Source organism: Cryptotermes secundus, unplaced genomic scaffold (genome assembly GCF_002891405.2).
Source record: "Cryptotermes secundus unplaced genomic scaffold, Csec_1.0 scaffold330, whole genome shotgun sequence".
In the NCBI taxonomy this organism is placed as follows: domain Eukaryota; kingdom Metazoa; phylum Arthropoda; class Insecta; order Blattodea; family Kalotermitidae; genus Cryptotermes; species Cryptotermes secundus.
The window spans coordinates 1959000-1974611 of NW_019734317.1; the positions used below are offsets into that span (position 1 = coordinate 1959000).

General features: G+C 36.4%; 1 protein-coding gene and 1 long non-coding RNA gene across 2 annotated transcripts in view; one reads left to right on the forward strand and one right to left on the reverse strand.

The window, feature by feature from the left end:
• Positions 1-2687: 2687 nt before the first annotated feature.
• LOC117282637 lies at positions 2688-9117 on the forward strand. The gene is made up of 2 exons (XR_004513455.1): positions 2688-2765; positions 7067-9117. It is a non-coding gene; the product is annotated as an uncharacterized LOC117282637 (long non-coding RNA).
• Positions 9118-10757: 1640 nt separating this feature from the next.
• LOC111868552 (CKLF-like MARVEL transmembrane domain-containing protein 4) overlaps positions 10758-15612 on the reverse strand; it is a 17021-nt gene continuing 12166 nt past the window's right edge. The window contains exons 4-5 of the mRNA XM_023859297.2: positions 14239-14337; positions 10758-11214 (exon numbers count right to left, since the gene is read on the reverse strand). Coding sequence (XP_023715065.1) covers positions 11077-11214; positions 14239-14337 — 237 coding nt within the window. The 3' untranslated portion in view covers positions 10758-11076. The remainder of the gene's footprint in view (positions 11215-14238; positions 14338-15612) is intronic.

A 15612-nucleotide genomic window follows, 5' to 3' on the forward strand; every position in this document is an offset into this window, starting at 1 on the left:
TGCACCATGAAAAGTCCTGATAGAACTAATACATATTCTTAACAAGAGTGAGAGAAAATAGGATATAAATGTAACAAACGGTCAAATTCCTTTGAATGTTGAAGAAATATTTGTGCCAGTTGTGCTAGTGACTTATTACATGGCTGAGGTCCTTCATAACTTAGCCTAAAATACTCTTGTCAACTGGGAAAACGTACTTCTCATTTCGTGATTCTGGTGTATTCAGTCTCTCCCTTCATACAAGATATTCAATTCATCTTCTCTCACAGGCTGCATATTTTACTCAGACACTGATCTGCATTATGGAAATAATTTCATATTAATTTCCTATGACCAGTCACCTCTTTTACTCAGAACTTCTGACTGGGGTTACTACTCTCTTATTTCAAGTAACATCAATTTCTTTTGAGACCCTTAGGATCTTTGCATGAGACATATAATACAGGATAGATATAATTAATTTTGATAATCACAAATCATGAACTTACTTTCAGATTCTTAAGAGCTGAAAATGAAACTGCAAACTGCTCATGAATGCTGCTTGGTTCAGTTCCGAACACATCTTGACAGGAATAATTTAACTCAGTAGCCAGGATAACACCATTTAAATCAGAACAACTGCATGATGAATGATCTCTCAAGATGGAAGTATTTACATACAGCAATTCAGAAAGAATACATCATACAATGATTCTCAAGTAAGTGGAAAACCTCTCACAATGAGCATTCCTCTTCAGCAACCAGCTCTCCCAATTGTCACTTGGCTGAGACTATCTTTAAATCACAGAAACAGAACGTCTAATTGTCATTTGTCTGAAAATATTTTTAAATCACAGAACAGAATGGAACATATTGCATGAAACTCTCTTCCCTCTCCCTCTTGACATGCATGCACACACATACAATTCTTTCCAGTCCTGATACTACAGTTTGATCAAATGATTAATGAATGATCAACTGGAAAGGATTTGGAAGGAAGATGTCATGGTATAATCAAGGTACCATCCCAGCATTTTCCTGGACTGATGAAAACCATGAAACACCTCAGTCAGAATAGCCAATGTCCTGTCTGAGATTCAGAACTAGTACCTCCTCTAAACTAACCTGTTTGATCGTCCATGATATGTACGTGTATGTATTCAACATCTTCTAGTGCACACAACTCACATGTNCTTTCCATGAATTCTTACATGGCTGGAATAACAGTGGATATAGTAATAGTCTGTGGGATCGTTATTACGAGTAGTGTTACCACACACGCTTGCTATTTGCCTATTCTCACTGATTCGCCCTCACTGTTCGCTCACTTTGTTGGGAAGTTAGTCGAAGCCCTTGTAGCTGGGGGGGGGACTAGTCAATGATGGCTGCAGAGGGTGCTGATAACCGATGATTGAACCAGTTGCGGCGCAGCTGCTAGTAGACTTGCTGCTGCGATGTTTTCTTGCTGCAGGCATAGCTCTGACTGGGCTGCTGTCCCGGAATGAATTGCTTGTACCGCTGGCTCCCGGTCTTAAATACTGCCGGCTGGGAGGCAGACCTAACGTTGCAGTTGTCACGGCGTGTATCCATTGGCCGTGTACGGAAAGGTGGGGCCACAGGTGAGTTTATAAATATGTGTGCAGCTTTGCAGTTAGTATATAAGCTGGAGTGTGTATAAATACTGTGTCGCTCTTGTCACAGCTGCCTGTTTGGCACCGTCTGAAAGGGGTGACTATTGTCTGCCAGACGCTGTGGGAATGTTCCCACAAGTCAAAGACAACAGGACAAGTCCCATCAATTATGTAAATAAAAGCTAATTATACTTAATCCTTTCCAATTTGAAGCATCAAGGCCCACATAATCCCACCTCACCCCATTTATACACATCTACATATCAGTAAAATGTAAAGTTTGGCCTGTATTTGATTAGTTAAGTGCTACACCATGAAGACCTATGTGGGAATGGATGTATAGACCCATGCTTTCTTGACCTTGGCACTAGTTGGATCGATTTTTTTGACTCCATAAAAGTAGTCTTCAGCAGCTTCAATGTATACTTGTAAGCTTACTTTTGGGTTCTTCCCCTCATGCACCATGAAAAGTCCTGATAGAACTAATACATATTCTTAACAAGAGTGAGAGAAAATAGGATATAAATGTAACAAACGGTCAAATTCCTTTGAATGTTGAAGAAATATTTGTGCCAGTTGTGCTAGTGACTTATTACATGGCTGAGGTCCTTCATAACTTAGCCTAAAATACTCTTGTCAACTGGGAAAACGTACTTCTCATTTCGTGATTCTGGTGTATTCAGTCTCTCCCTTCATACAAGATATTCAATTCATCTTCTCTCACAGGCTGCATATTTTACTCAGACACTGATCTGCATTATGGAAATAATTTCATATTAATTTCCTATGACCAGTCACCTCTTTTACTCAGAACTTCTGACTGGGGTTACTACTCTCTTATTTCAAGTAACATCAATTTCTTTTGAGACCCTTAGGATCTTTGCATGAGACATATAATACAGGATAGATATAATTAATTTTGATAATCACAAATCATGAACTTACTTTCAGATTCTTAAGAGCTGAAAATGAAACTGCAAACAGCTTATGACTGCTGCTTGGTTCAGTTCCGAACACATCTTGACAGGAATAATTTAACTCAGTAGCCAGGATAACACCATTTAAATCAGAACAACTGCATGATGAATGATCTCTCAAGATGGAAGTATTTACATACAGCAATTCAGAAAGAATACATCATACAATGATTCTCAAGTAAGTGGAAAACCTCTCACAATGAGCATTCCTCTTCAGCAACCAGCTCTCCCAATTGTCACTTGGCTGAGACTATCTTTAAATCACAGAAACAGAACGTCTAATTGTCATTTGTCTGAAAATATTTTTAAATCACAGAACAGAATGGAACATATTGCATGAAACTCTCATCCCTCTCCCTCTTGACATGCATGCACACACATACAATTCTTTCCAGTCCTGATACTACAGTTTGATCAAATGATTAATGAATGATCAACTGGAAAGGATTTGGAAGGAAGATGTCATGGTATAATCAAGGTACCATCCCAGCATTTTCCTGGACTGATGAAAACCATGAAACACCTCAGTCAGAATAGCCAATGTCCTGTCTGAGATTCAGAACTAGTACCTCCTCTAAACTAACCTGTTTGATCGTCCATGATATGTACGTGTATGTATTCAACATCTTCTAGTGCACACAACTCACATGTCACTTCACTACGTGTTTCGGCATCACTGTGCCATCCTCAGGTGTGTTATTCATGTTACACTATTGCACTGCTCACCATCATGTGTCATTTATAAAATGATTTAAAATGTATATTCTTCATGTACTATAATAAAATTTATATATATATTACAATGCACGCAGCCAAAGAAGAAGGACACATCACAAGACACAGTATACACAAAATATAGGAAGAACGACTCCCATAGTGGAAGAATAATATAATACGCGAGTTAGAAATAAGACGTATAAGATGATAAATCTTAACAAATTTTAATATATATAAATCTTATTATAGTACATGAAGAATATACATTTTAAATCATTTTATAAACGACATATGATGGCGAGCAGCACAATAGTTTAACGTGAATAATACACCTGAGGATGGCACAGTGATGCCGAAACATGTAGTGAAGTGTCATGTGAGATTGTGTGCACTAGAAGACAGTCGATACATACATATCATGGACGAGAATCAGTGCAACAGGATGCTAAAATACAACATTATTAACCTGTTTGATATTAAATGCCAGTATACTGAGCTCAGTAAGGTCTATCATTACAAATTTCAACCTTACTCTGACAAATCTACTTCATTTATTTCCTGATCATCGGATTATTCTTTGTGAAAATGAGAATAAAATTCAGGAATCCAATTTTATTATAAAACTTAAATGTCAGTTTCTAACCCATTAATATTTCAAAAGCACTCTTCATGTGGGAAACTGTGATAGAGAATTAAATAATTGGGCAGTGAATAATTAACATTTTGGATGAATTTAAAGTATATCAAATGAGAGTGTCATAGAATATGGAGTAATTAGATTGAGTAATTGATTTTGGTTTAACACTTTGCAACTGCCTACATTAAATAGATGATATGGTAGAATTTGTCAATAGTGAATTAGGATGTCAAAGTTGTCATGACTTGTCTTAAGGAGGTATTCTGACCTTTGCCTGGAGGGAATGTGGAAACCATAACAAGGGCTACCAAATAGCTAACCTACAGTCCATATACGATATATCCCAAAAATGAAGCAGAGGACCAACTACTCTATCATGTCTGCAGTAATTAAACTGAATAATAAAACATAGTAGTTTTTCAGCTTTTCTGTACATGGAACATAACCATTTGTATTACGTAATAATAATATATGATGTAATAAGAACAAGCAGAATACTTTCTAAGGCAAGCAATGTGTTTATCCACAACTATGATCCCAAATCTTTGAACCCAACCAAATTTGCACATTTCATTTGAACTCCTCCCATACTCATTCAAGCAGCATTATTCACAGACTGATTCTAAAAATACAATTACACTAAACAGGAAATATCTCATATTTTGAAAAGTACATAAATTTCTTTCTTCATTCTAGCCTAGAACATTTTCCTGAATGATGTCAGAAAGACAGCTGTATTACTGTAGCTTACAGATAGATCAGTCTTCAAGAAATCATATACCTATATCTTCAGATTAATCATAATTCATTTATGAAAAAAGATAGTTGATAATATCAATGCTGATGATACGTGATTCTGTAGTGATTGGAGAGGAATATGGCTTGTTGCACTTCAAAGTATGTTAAACTTTAATGCAAAAAAGGATGCAAATTAAGAGTCTCAGAGAGGGGAGGGAAACAGGTTCTAGAGGTGAGCACCTATGTCAGTGCTTTACCTACTTGTGTTGTGTCTACTTGCATGGTGTGTCAATAATTTTTCTTGCAGTGCATTATAGTTAACATACTACTGAAAATATCTGTGGCAGTGTCTTCAGATTAAAGAAAAACACATCTAAGTTATACGGTTTGTTTGTGAAGAAAAGTCAAGTGTAAATTTGAAATGCCCAACAGAACGTGCTGCTGCAGCTGCCCAAAAATCAGAAGCCATGTTAAGCAAAATAAGAAAAATGTTAACACATCAAACATTAACTAAAGTAATTCCATGACCAGTACACTTATTTGGAAGGCAACAGTCGTTCAGCTAGTCTAGAAATTCCTAGAATTTTATCGAACGCTTACTAATAAACTTAGGTTTATTACAGTATGTGCCAAAATTTACAGTACAGAACTGAAAAGACATCCTGTTGATACCACTGTCTATTCATGTAAAGGCCCCTTGCACAACAGAACCTTCTCAAATGCTGAAGAAATGGTCCGATGACCATGTCCCTGTAGCATTCTTGGGTGATGGTAGTTAGTTATTTAGAGAGGGTGGGTTTCCCCATGCACCGCGACCAGTTTGATCTATTGTGCTTCCCTCTATGATATTCTACCAGTCTCTATACCCTACCGATAAATGGTGCGTACCATCAGTCCCGCCGAGCAAGCGAGTTCGGCCATTTGCTTAGCGGTGTCTATAATGCTTCCCCCATCTATCAGAGGCCTTAGAGACTATTGTTGGGCGGGAAATGTCCTGGAATTTGGCTCAGTGATCCCCTTTGGGGATATGAGGTTCTTTTACGTGCCGTAAAGTTACGACACGGGACACACAGCTTAAAGTCCCTCCCAGAGGACTTGTTCCTGAATTTTTCCGCCCTTAAAAATTCGACGACCTCCGCCGGGTATTTGTGGGTGATGGTAAGAGCATTGCCTTCCTCATCCTCAATGAAATAGGGGCCTAATATACCGTGTGCTGTGACGGCACATCATATCGTCACACATGTATTCTGTAGCGGTTCTAGAATATAACATCTGGCCGCTCAAAACCAAGGAAGCAAGTTGTCTGGCGACCAGCGGAAATAATACTCAACTATGAATACTTTTTCCTCCATTGAGAGACCCATTTCCAACAACTGCACAACACAACTTCCTTTTCACTACTGGGAACATGTGCGGCTGGAGCCATGCCCCATCAACAAACACACATGCACGTTCGATATGCATGAGTTTCAGTACTGCACATTTTGGCACATACTGTACCATGTTCACAAAAGCTCACCACTGTTTCCTATTCTGAGTGAGGTGAACCCAGACCACTTTGTCTTCACCTGTTTCCTTAAGATTCATTTAAGTCTGCACCCAGGTTTTCCAAGTGACGTCATTAATTCAGGGTTCTCTGGTTGAATTTAGTAAAACCAGTATCTAATTTTAGGAAAATCCATTCAGCAGTTTTCAAGTCAATAAATGAGGATAAACAGACATGGCAGACTAACAGGAAAATATCTGTGACTTTCTGTTGCAAATACACTAAACACAAACTGGGCTCAAACAAGAGATCTGTTACACTCTTGGATGAGATCTGCATTCACTTCATGTATATACCTGGTAACTCTTGGCAAAATCATAAGACAGTATTATGAAGAATAGTGCTAATTAGCACTGAATAGTTGTGCATGCTAGCTCTGAAAGGGGGCATCTGATTTATACATCAAAGAGAATGGTGATTACCACAATGAAATAAAGTTTGTAAAATTTTCAAAGATCAGGAAATGCTTATATGAAGTATCCTACTGAACCGCATTAGCGTTGTACAATTCTCCTTACCACTCCATTCAATGTAGTAAATCTTCAACCTTAATTTGGCATAAACAAAATGAGCCATTCAGGAGAGGAATCATATTACAATGAGCAAATTACAAAAAAAAAAAAAATACTACTTCATATTGTTGGCCAGTTAAAATGAAATGGATAGTGGAGACTGTAATAGATCAAGGACACTAGTGAATTGTGACATGTGGAAATAGCAAGTGTTGCAGTTGTTTGTACAATGACCTATTAAGTGGTCAATAAATACAATAATCCAAAACTCTCTCTATAGTCATGCACCATAAATCATGACAATAATGTGGTGTATTTGCTCTATGAAGGAACTGTTGAGCCACAGAGGCCTTGGGGCACATACACAATGGGAGAGTTGCAGATTGTATCAGCCCATTGCTAGGCGACAACTCTGTGAATGTTTGGATAGCACAACAGGAAGTGCGAGTGACATCACATATCCCCACTCATCCCCTCACTACACAACACTCAGTAAACACCCCTCCCTGCTAGACTGCGACGTCACACAACAGTGGAGTCCAAGCACCGACCGTTGCTAGGCAATCAGTCGGTAAACACATCCAACAATATAGGCTGTTTTCTGTGTGGTCTGCGAGAGGCCTAAATAAGGGGGTTCAATGCACCAGACAGTTCAGTTGAAGTCTAGCAGTCGCCAAGTTAAGATGTATCAAGTGAATGGAATCAAGACAGATTTAAGAGTTCAGTTGAATTCTAGCACTCGTCGAGTACAGTTGAAATACAGCAGCCGCCAGTGACAGTGAAGTTCCAGCATCCGTCGAAGACAGCTGAAGTTGAGAGTTGAGGCAGTAATTGTGACACTGTGAATTGTGTAAGTGCAAGAGCAAGTGTGCAATAAATTCACTAGATCCAAGACCGGCATGAAGTTATTTGTCGTGTCACACAGCCGACATATGACAATATGAAAGAAATCACAAACCTCAATCTGCCACACAGAGTGTGAGCAGTGCCTTTTCTGTTTATTTGCAATCCCATGAAAACATAAAATGTACCATTAAACTCATGGTGGCACTTTATTATGTACTGAAGTACATAATAAGTACAAGATGTGGTCAACGTTTCCTTCATTCCTCTGCATTAAGCACAGCAAAGAAGAAAATTAACTGGGTCTTCAGAAAAATAAAATTTGAATTTAACTGTTACCATAATTTAGGGTTAAACTGTTACAGAACCATATCACATTCCTCAATTTAAATTCTTCCTATTGAAGGTCTTCCTCAAGCATTTAAATTTGTCCTCAGAGAAACAATTACATAAGGATTTCAGTGCAAATAAAGACTTCATCATGAAATCACATCTATCTAAACCACTGTAAAAATTCAATTTTGTTTTACTCCAAGTTACTCATATTCTGTGTGATTACTTCATACAAAAACAAATGTTCTGTAATAAACGTGTTCCCAAATAATATGATATACAAAAATTCTCTACATTTCAGTCATGCATCTGCTGTTTATAGCCAAGACTTATGTGGTGTATTGAAGTTACATGACAAAATACATATAAATGTTTCTTATTCAGAGCTGTTTGATGCGTTATCTACAGTTAAAATTCATATACAATTTTGTCATAAATGGAATGATATATTTTGACCTGGTATAATAAACAAGAATACTATACACACCTGTGTACACAAATGTCTGCACACATCCAATAACATCAAATTGAACAAAGACAAGAAACATACTGTTATTTGCGAGAAATGAAGCTAGTCTTTTCTTCCCTATAATTCATCTTGTGAGATTAAAATTTAAAGCACACCATATGGCAAACCACATACCAAGCATATATACAAAATGTGGTATCAGGAAATTGTCATGTATCGTAACATCACTTATTACACAATAACAAAACTGTTATAATACAACAAATATTACTTGTAAAATATCGAAGTTGTACTTAATTAGCATACTTAAATTATCAGCATATACAGTAACAAAGATATACGTTTCTCTGAAATTCTAATGTCAGTTAATATCAATTCATATTTCGAGACTGGACAATTACGTAGTTCCTGTACAATACATACTTCCTGTCAGTTATCATCACCAGAACTGTTTTCTGTAAATGCAGAAGTATCAAATACTGTTTCAGTTCTATACATTTCAAATATTAAGTTATTCTTCTTCAAGAGATGCCTATTAATCTTTTGCATATTCAGGTACTATACAATGATACACCTACATTTTCCCAACACAGTACACATCCAAGATTTACTTAACTATTTCAGTAGTTTTAAGTAACTGCATATAGTTCTAAGCAAATATAGGATGATATGTAACTGAACAAAGCATTTCCAATGAAAATAAATATTTTAGTTCCAAAAAAGAAAGAAAGAAAGTGTTCAAATGATGAAACTTTAAGAGTGAAAGGTATCCATCCATACTGTTCACTGGACGAACTAGCATATAAGACGTGCACTAACAAAGTACATTTTATAAGGGCTCTAAAATATCTTTTCACACATTCTGTGGCATTCAACATACACTTCCAATTATGCATGTGGATGTTAATCAGTCTGCCTATTAATGACAGATACATTAATTTTTATATGTTGGAGTCATAAAAGATTAATATACGATTAATATAATTAAACACTGCCATATAAACATGTGTTGAGAAGCATTCTGCCCAGCATGCTTTATGGTGTCCATCACATCCTACAGCCTTATTTTTAGCCTACTTTCCTTAGTTTGAAAAAAAAAAATAAAGGGAGGATTATAAGATCACCTTATTGTGTGTCTGTATCCCCCTGGGCATCCCCCCATTTTTCCATTGCCTATGCAGTCTGTGTCATATCAAAGGAAAGTAGGTGATAAGTTCTTCCCAGAATTTCTTGTTTCATTAGCCATGTTTGTAAATTATTTGCCTCACCCCTTCAGAATAGACTGCCAAGAAATTCAAAATTAACAAAAGTTTCAATGTGATATTAACATATAAGAATATCCATAAATTTATGTGATTAAGAATGCCAGAATCCCTACATTTGTTGCTGCAGAGTGCAGTAACAGCAGTGCAACACACTCAGGCTCATTTACCAGTAGCAATACATTGTCAGTATGCTTCATACTGGTATCAGACTGCAGGATTATACATACAGTTCATCCTCATGGACACATGTCCTCTTTCATGTAAGCACTGGCTTTTTGCATAATCATACAGTAAGTGGTTGTTCAGTCCGTAAATCACAGAAATTCAAGTCAACCTTCTAATATGTGCTTCCCCCCGCCCCCCCCCCACCCCNTCCTTTATACAGTTATAATGCTTGACAGATCTTTAAATTAGTTCTAGAACTAAAATTAGAAAAAAGAAAAACAGTTCTCCATAAAAAGATTCACAGAGATTTTCTTATTACACTGGAAATTCTCATTTCCTGAACAAACTATAACTAGTAATACACCTATATAAATAAATTCTGGATACCTGAAGTTACTTGCAAAACTTTCTGCTACTAATTATCTGTTAATAAGAAATAATATATGTTACAAAATAATATTGTCTGTTTGTCAATGGAGTCATTATTCTTTATTATACATACATATTTGGAATCAGCAAGATGCCTGCTGGTATTAACATTTAGCGCTAATCTGTGTGCCTGGGTTATTCTTCCACATGATAATAAATACACTTAAAAATTACACTTACTTATTGCAATGCTTCTCAACTGGTGTGCTGCAATCTTCATTAGAACATGATATGCTTTTGAAATAGGTGATTACATCAAACCACACTTTCCTTGAAGTAATGCATAAAGAAAAGTGACTGCTAAACTTACATCCCTTCGTGAGAGAGCAACCAACAGAAAATGATGAGAATCCACTGTCCTACAACAGGAATGTGTACAACAAATGCTGCTTACTACATCATCTGAGAACACTGAAATTTAAATCCCACACTGGCAGCCAGATTTGAATTCAGGGGTGACAGTATTGAAAAATAATAAAATACTAATAAAGGGTAAATAAATTATGGGGCAACAGATATCATTACAGACAATGAGCAATATAATATATTTGAATCTAACATAATGTTATAACCAAACAAATTACACATCTTTCAGACATCAAGAAATTGGTGCACCTTTCAGTTAGGCAATGTAAAAATCAAAAGGCAACCAAACAAAGCTCAGTAAGTGATCCATATTAAACTAACCACTTCATCCCTGTCTTAGATTCCCAGGTACAACTGGTGTGTGTTCTAGCAAGTCCTCATGATCCACACTATTTACATTAATTGTCCATTCCACACAATGGGATAAAGCAGCGTCACTGAAGAGAGTTCTGAAGGAAACAGCTCCAATTCAGTATGCTGGTGAGGTAACTGTACTTGAAGATTTGGTCACAACACGCTCACCTTGAGCTAGAGCACCGGAACGGACAGCGTTGAACTTAAGGAATGCATCATAGCCATACGCAACCATTGCCACAAAGCCAAAAAACTGAAATTAAGAAAAAATAAATATAAAAATATCAAAAAAATATCATGTTAAAATATCGAACATGTTCAGAGCTTCTGAAAACTTGGCTAATAATAATAGGTCTTGGGAAAGCATTAAAGAGAAACTTAACTTTATCCATTCTGGTCCATCACACTAGTAAACTAAATTACAGAATAACTGATAACTCCGTCCTGTGTGATTTAATTTGTATATATTTACTGCCTTTACATGTTTCAGTCAGCTGTGACCAGCTTCAGAAGACATGTGACCAACTTGTTTAGAAACTACTATTACAATGTTCGATGTAATACATACTTAGAAGCTATTATATAAAAAACGTTATTTACAAATAAATTGACTTAAAATCCTATTAATGTCCAATATATAAGATCTTGAACCAATGTGGTTTGTGTCCTTATGCTCCTTCCGCTAAAATGGAAAGTTGGGGTATTATTTGGTGTCCTCAGAGGTCCATGCAGTGATGCCCCCTTTTCTGGCTTTTTAAGATTCTGTGTTGTTGTGAAGTCTACTTGTTTCCTTTTTGGCTGTATTTAGAGCAGTGTTCTGCAACTGGAATACATACATACAATTCCACCACGGATCAGTCGCCTGTGTGCAGCTACGCAGGCGCAAGTATCACACTGAAGGTATGAGTAGAATTACTGTATTTACTTTAATAGTAATAGAAGTGCATTTTCTACACTCTACAGTGAATTGAAGTTCATTAATTGTTAATAAATGCACGAGTTGATTTCTGTTTAATGATACTAAAATAACAATATAATAGTAATAAGTTGATCACGTTATGTATTTATATTAATTGTCTGATATCATGCGTTTTTGAGGGGGATAACATTTTGGTGTGCTGTGTTGAGTCATGGATACTTCATGGTGTGCCACAAGTAGAAAAAGGTTGCGGAACACTGATTTAGAGGCACAGAAAAGAATGGGCATCTGCTGTAAAAAGGGGAGAAAGGTTTTTAGAGAACCCTGAAGCCAAGGAATAACTAATATGACTCTGAATGGCCTCTACTAGCGGCAGTGGCACTGGTAAAACAGCCCTTTTTGAGCCACAACCTTCCTTAGAAGATTCTGCCACATTTGATCTGGTTCTACTTCTTTGGATTTGACAACAATGATTTTTTTACAGAGCAAAGGCACAGCCTTGCAACCAAACCCCAACCTGGAGGACCAGGTCTCTGTATTTATGACAGGGTGGCCCAGTTATACCCTCAAACATAAAGTTCACTCTTCGTCATCTTCCAGGACTCACTGTGCTACAGTTGAGGTATTTTAACTCACCTCCACATTGGAGCTAACAGTATAACATTAATATTAATTTTTATAGAAATTCAACCTCTCTATTTCAACCGTCACAACACAACTAACATCAAGATCAGTGCCTAGTTTAGGCTCTGCTACATGTTTCGGCTATTAATAGCCATCATCAGGCAAATACACAGTTAACATATATACACCACTGAACCACAGTACTAGTAAAATTGGATACATTATTATTAATAATATAAAAAATACTTGATATAAAAATACAATAAATTAGATTACATAAAACAGAAGTTATAGTATAAAACAAGAATAAAGTTCTTTGATTGATGTTTTACATCATCGAGTCAGTCGTTGGTTTTGTGATTTGTTGTGTTCCCATGGACAAATTGTTTACATTCCCTACAGAGCAGACAATACTTTGTAAGATGAGGCACCGACTAAATAATTAGCATTAATATTACATCTACATCACGAGTCTCCTATACAATTTTTATATGCACAAAATATAGAATATTCCAATATGTTATCCATGTATTTGCCTGATGATGGCTATTAATAGCCGAAACATGTGGCAGAGCCAAAACTAGGCACTGATCTTGATATTAGTTGGGTTGTGATGGTTGTAATAGAGAGGTTGTATATTGTAACACAACAGGACGCATGAAATGAAAATTTATAGAAATTGGTGGGGTGGTTTGGTGGTTGGTTCAAAAGCTGAAATTAAGGAACACATACTGACAGTACAGTAATTTCTTAAGCCTACTTTATTCCTTCAAGAAGGAAAACAGAAAGAAAGGCTACATATACATAAATAGCACAACAGAATACAGATGATGATGATTCAGTTCATATTTACATGCAAACTTAACAGCACAGAGGCCAATTATAAAGTTATAATGAGTACACAGAGATACACAAAATATAAGTCTATATAATGGCAATAAATTAATAACAATTCCAAGAAAAATTAAAGTTAGCATTAACAGGTGAGAAAAATAAAATATGTAGATTTCCAATGGTTATGTCATTTTGAGGCAAGAAAGGACAATTCACATACATACACATACAGAAATTAATAATAATAATAATAATAACTATAACTAAATTAATTTTTACTTATCTGTGTGCTAACACAACATCCTAATAATAATATTTTATAAAAAAAAACGATTGAAGAGAACATTTCTGGCTCCGAACACATCAGCATACCTGCAAACAACATTAGCAGCTGATGCACATCTAGCAGAGGGACAATTTTTACATGAGAAGCAGACATTGAACAATGCAAAGTCTCTGATATACCGTGCAGGAACTTGAAGACCAACAACTTCCACAGCAGAAGGTCAATTTCAAGCCAAAGTAAACTTGAGTAAGAAAGAGAGCGCATCCAGGCAATGCCTCCTAATACGTAGTGCGCAATTTTAACTCCTCCAGAGCAAGAGAATAACAGTAATAGACTTGAGGAAAGAAATTATTATAATAGCTTATGAATATATAACAATGTGGTATGGTGGGCCACAAGCTTACTGTACTAAAGCATATTCAGAAAAACTGCCTAAGCCAGCTTCAACCTAGCAGTGAAAACATAATGGTATAAATGTCTTTGATAGACTATGGTCAAATAATGAATCAGAGATCTCAAAAACACAAAACATTTGGTGGACACAGAGAACTAGTCCATACATTCCACATCCTTGGCTGAGTGTTCTCAACACATTTGAAAACACCATTACTTACCGCAGCTGCTCCAAAAGCTTCATCATATCTACCATTAGCAGCTGCCAATGAAGCTGCCAGAAGGTAGAAGAATGTCCAAATGGTACAAAACACAAATTCCTGAAATAAAATAAAAGGAACTTTAATATGGATCTGGAAATTCTTCTACAGTTTTAATGTATAACAGAGGTACTCAAAAATTCAACTCAGAATTTTTGTGTTAATTTATTCCAGATAAAAATCTATTGCTGTCAGAGCTAATCAACAGCATAAATACTATACTGCATGATTATTCTTTCACTAATTCATTAAACATAAATTACATTAAAATGAGCTGGGAAGGAGCTGGTCGCTTACTTCCTTCTCACTACAACTTCAGTACCTGATACAACAAGCAGAAAATTTTTTAGCACATATGCAAAATCAAGGATGCACGCAGTAGCGTAGTTGGTTGAGGCACTATGCTACAAGCTGGAAGGTCGCGTGCTCAAGTCCCGATAAGGTGGATTTTTTTTTTTTTCAATTTACCTAATCCTTCCAGCTGCACTATGGACCTGAGGTCAAGTGAGTATGAGGAATCTTCCTGAGGGGTGAAGGGCAGCCGACACATAAGGCTGATAACCTTACCACTATCTGTGAGCCAACTGTCCAGAGAAAATGTGGAAGCCTCAACATCTCACAACCCTATGAACCTTTATGGCCTGTTACAGGGAGAGCTTTACCTTTCTTTTTACACCAGATTATTATAAAATCAGAACTGTGCATGCGATAATAAAACTTAAAGTGGTAAAGCTGTTGCCAAGCCAATATGTCAACATAAAACCACAAAATCCTAAAGATGCACTCTTGCTGATTGAAAAAATTTCATGGCCTCCTATATGGCCATGTGACATTCTATGTAAATCAGATTATACTAATTCCATTAAAATGTGCATAGCTATATAAATATTTAGTTAAATTATTTACAATCACGAAGATATAGTCTCCTAGTGGTTTGGAAATGTAAATTCATATTTATTGTATTTCAATAGATCAATATTTCACAGTATACATAAAATACGACCAATAGAAGTCTGTAATGGGTATTACATGGGGCAATCCAAAAGTTACAGAAATTTGAATTTTGCGTGCGAATGGTTATGAGTACATCGAAATACCGCTAGGTGTCTCCTCACACATCCTTCTTGAATCAGTGTGGCAAGCGACGTCAAGTTGAGTGGTTGGGTTTATTGTTGGTGAACGTATTTCCATTGTTGTGTTTCCGTGAGTTTGCGGTTTTGCGATGGCTGACCTGAGAGAGCAGCATGTCTGTATAAAGTTTTGTTTCAAACTTGGGAAAACCGCTGCAGAAACGCACCAAATGTTGAAGCAAGCTTTTGGTGAAAACAGTACAGT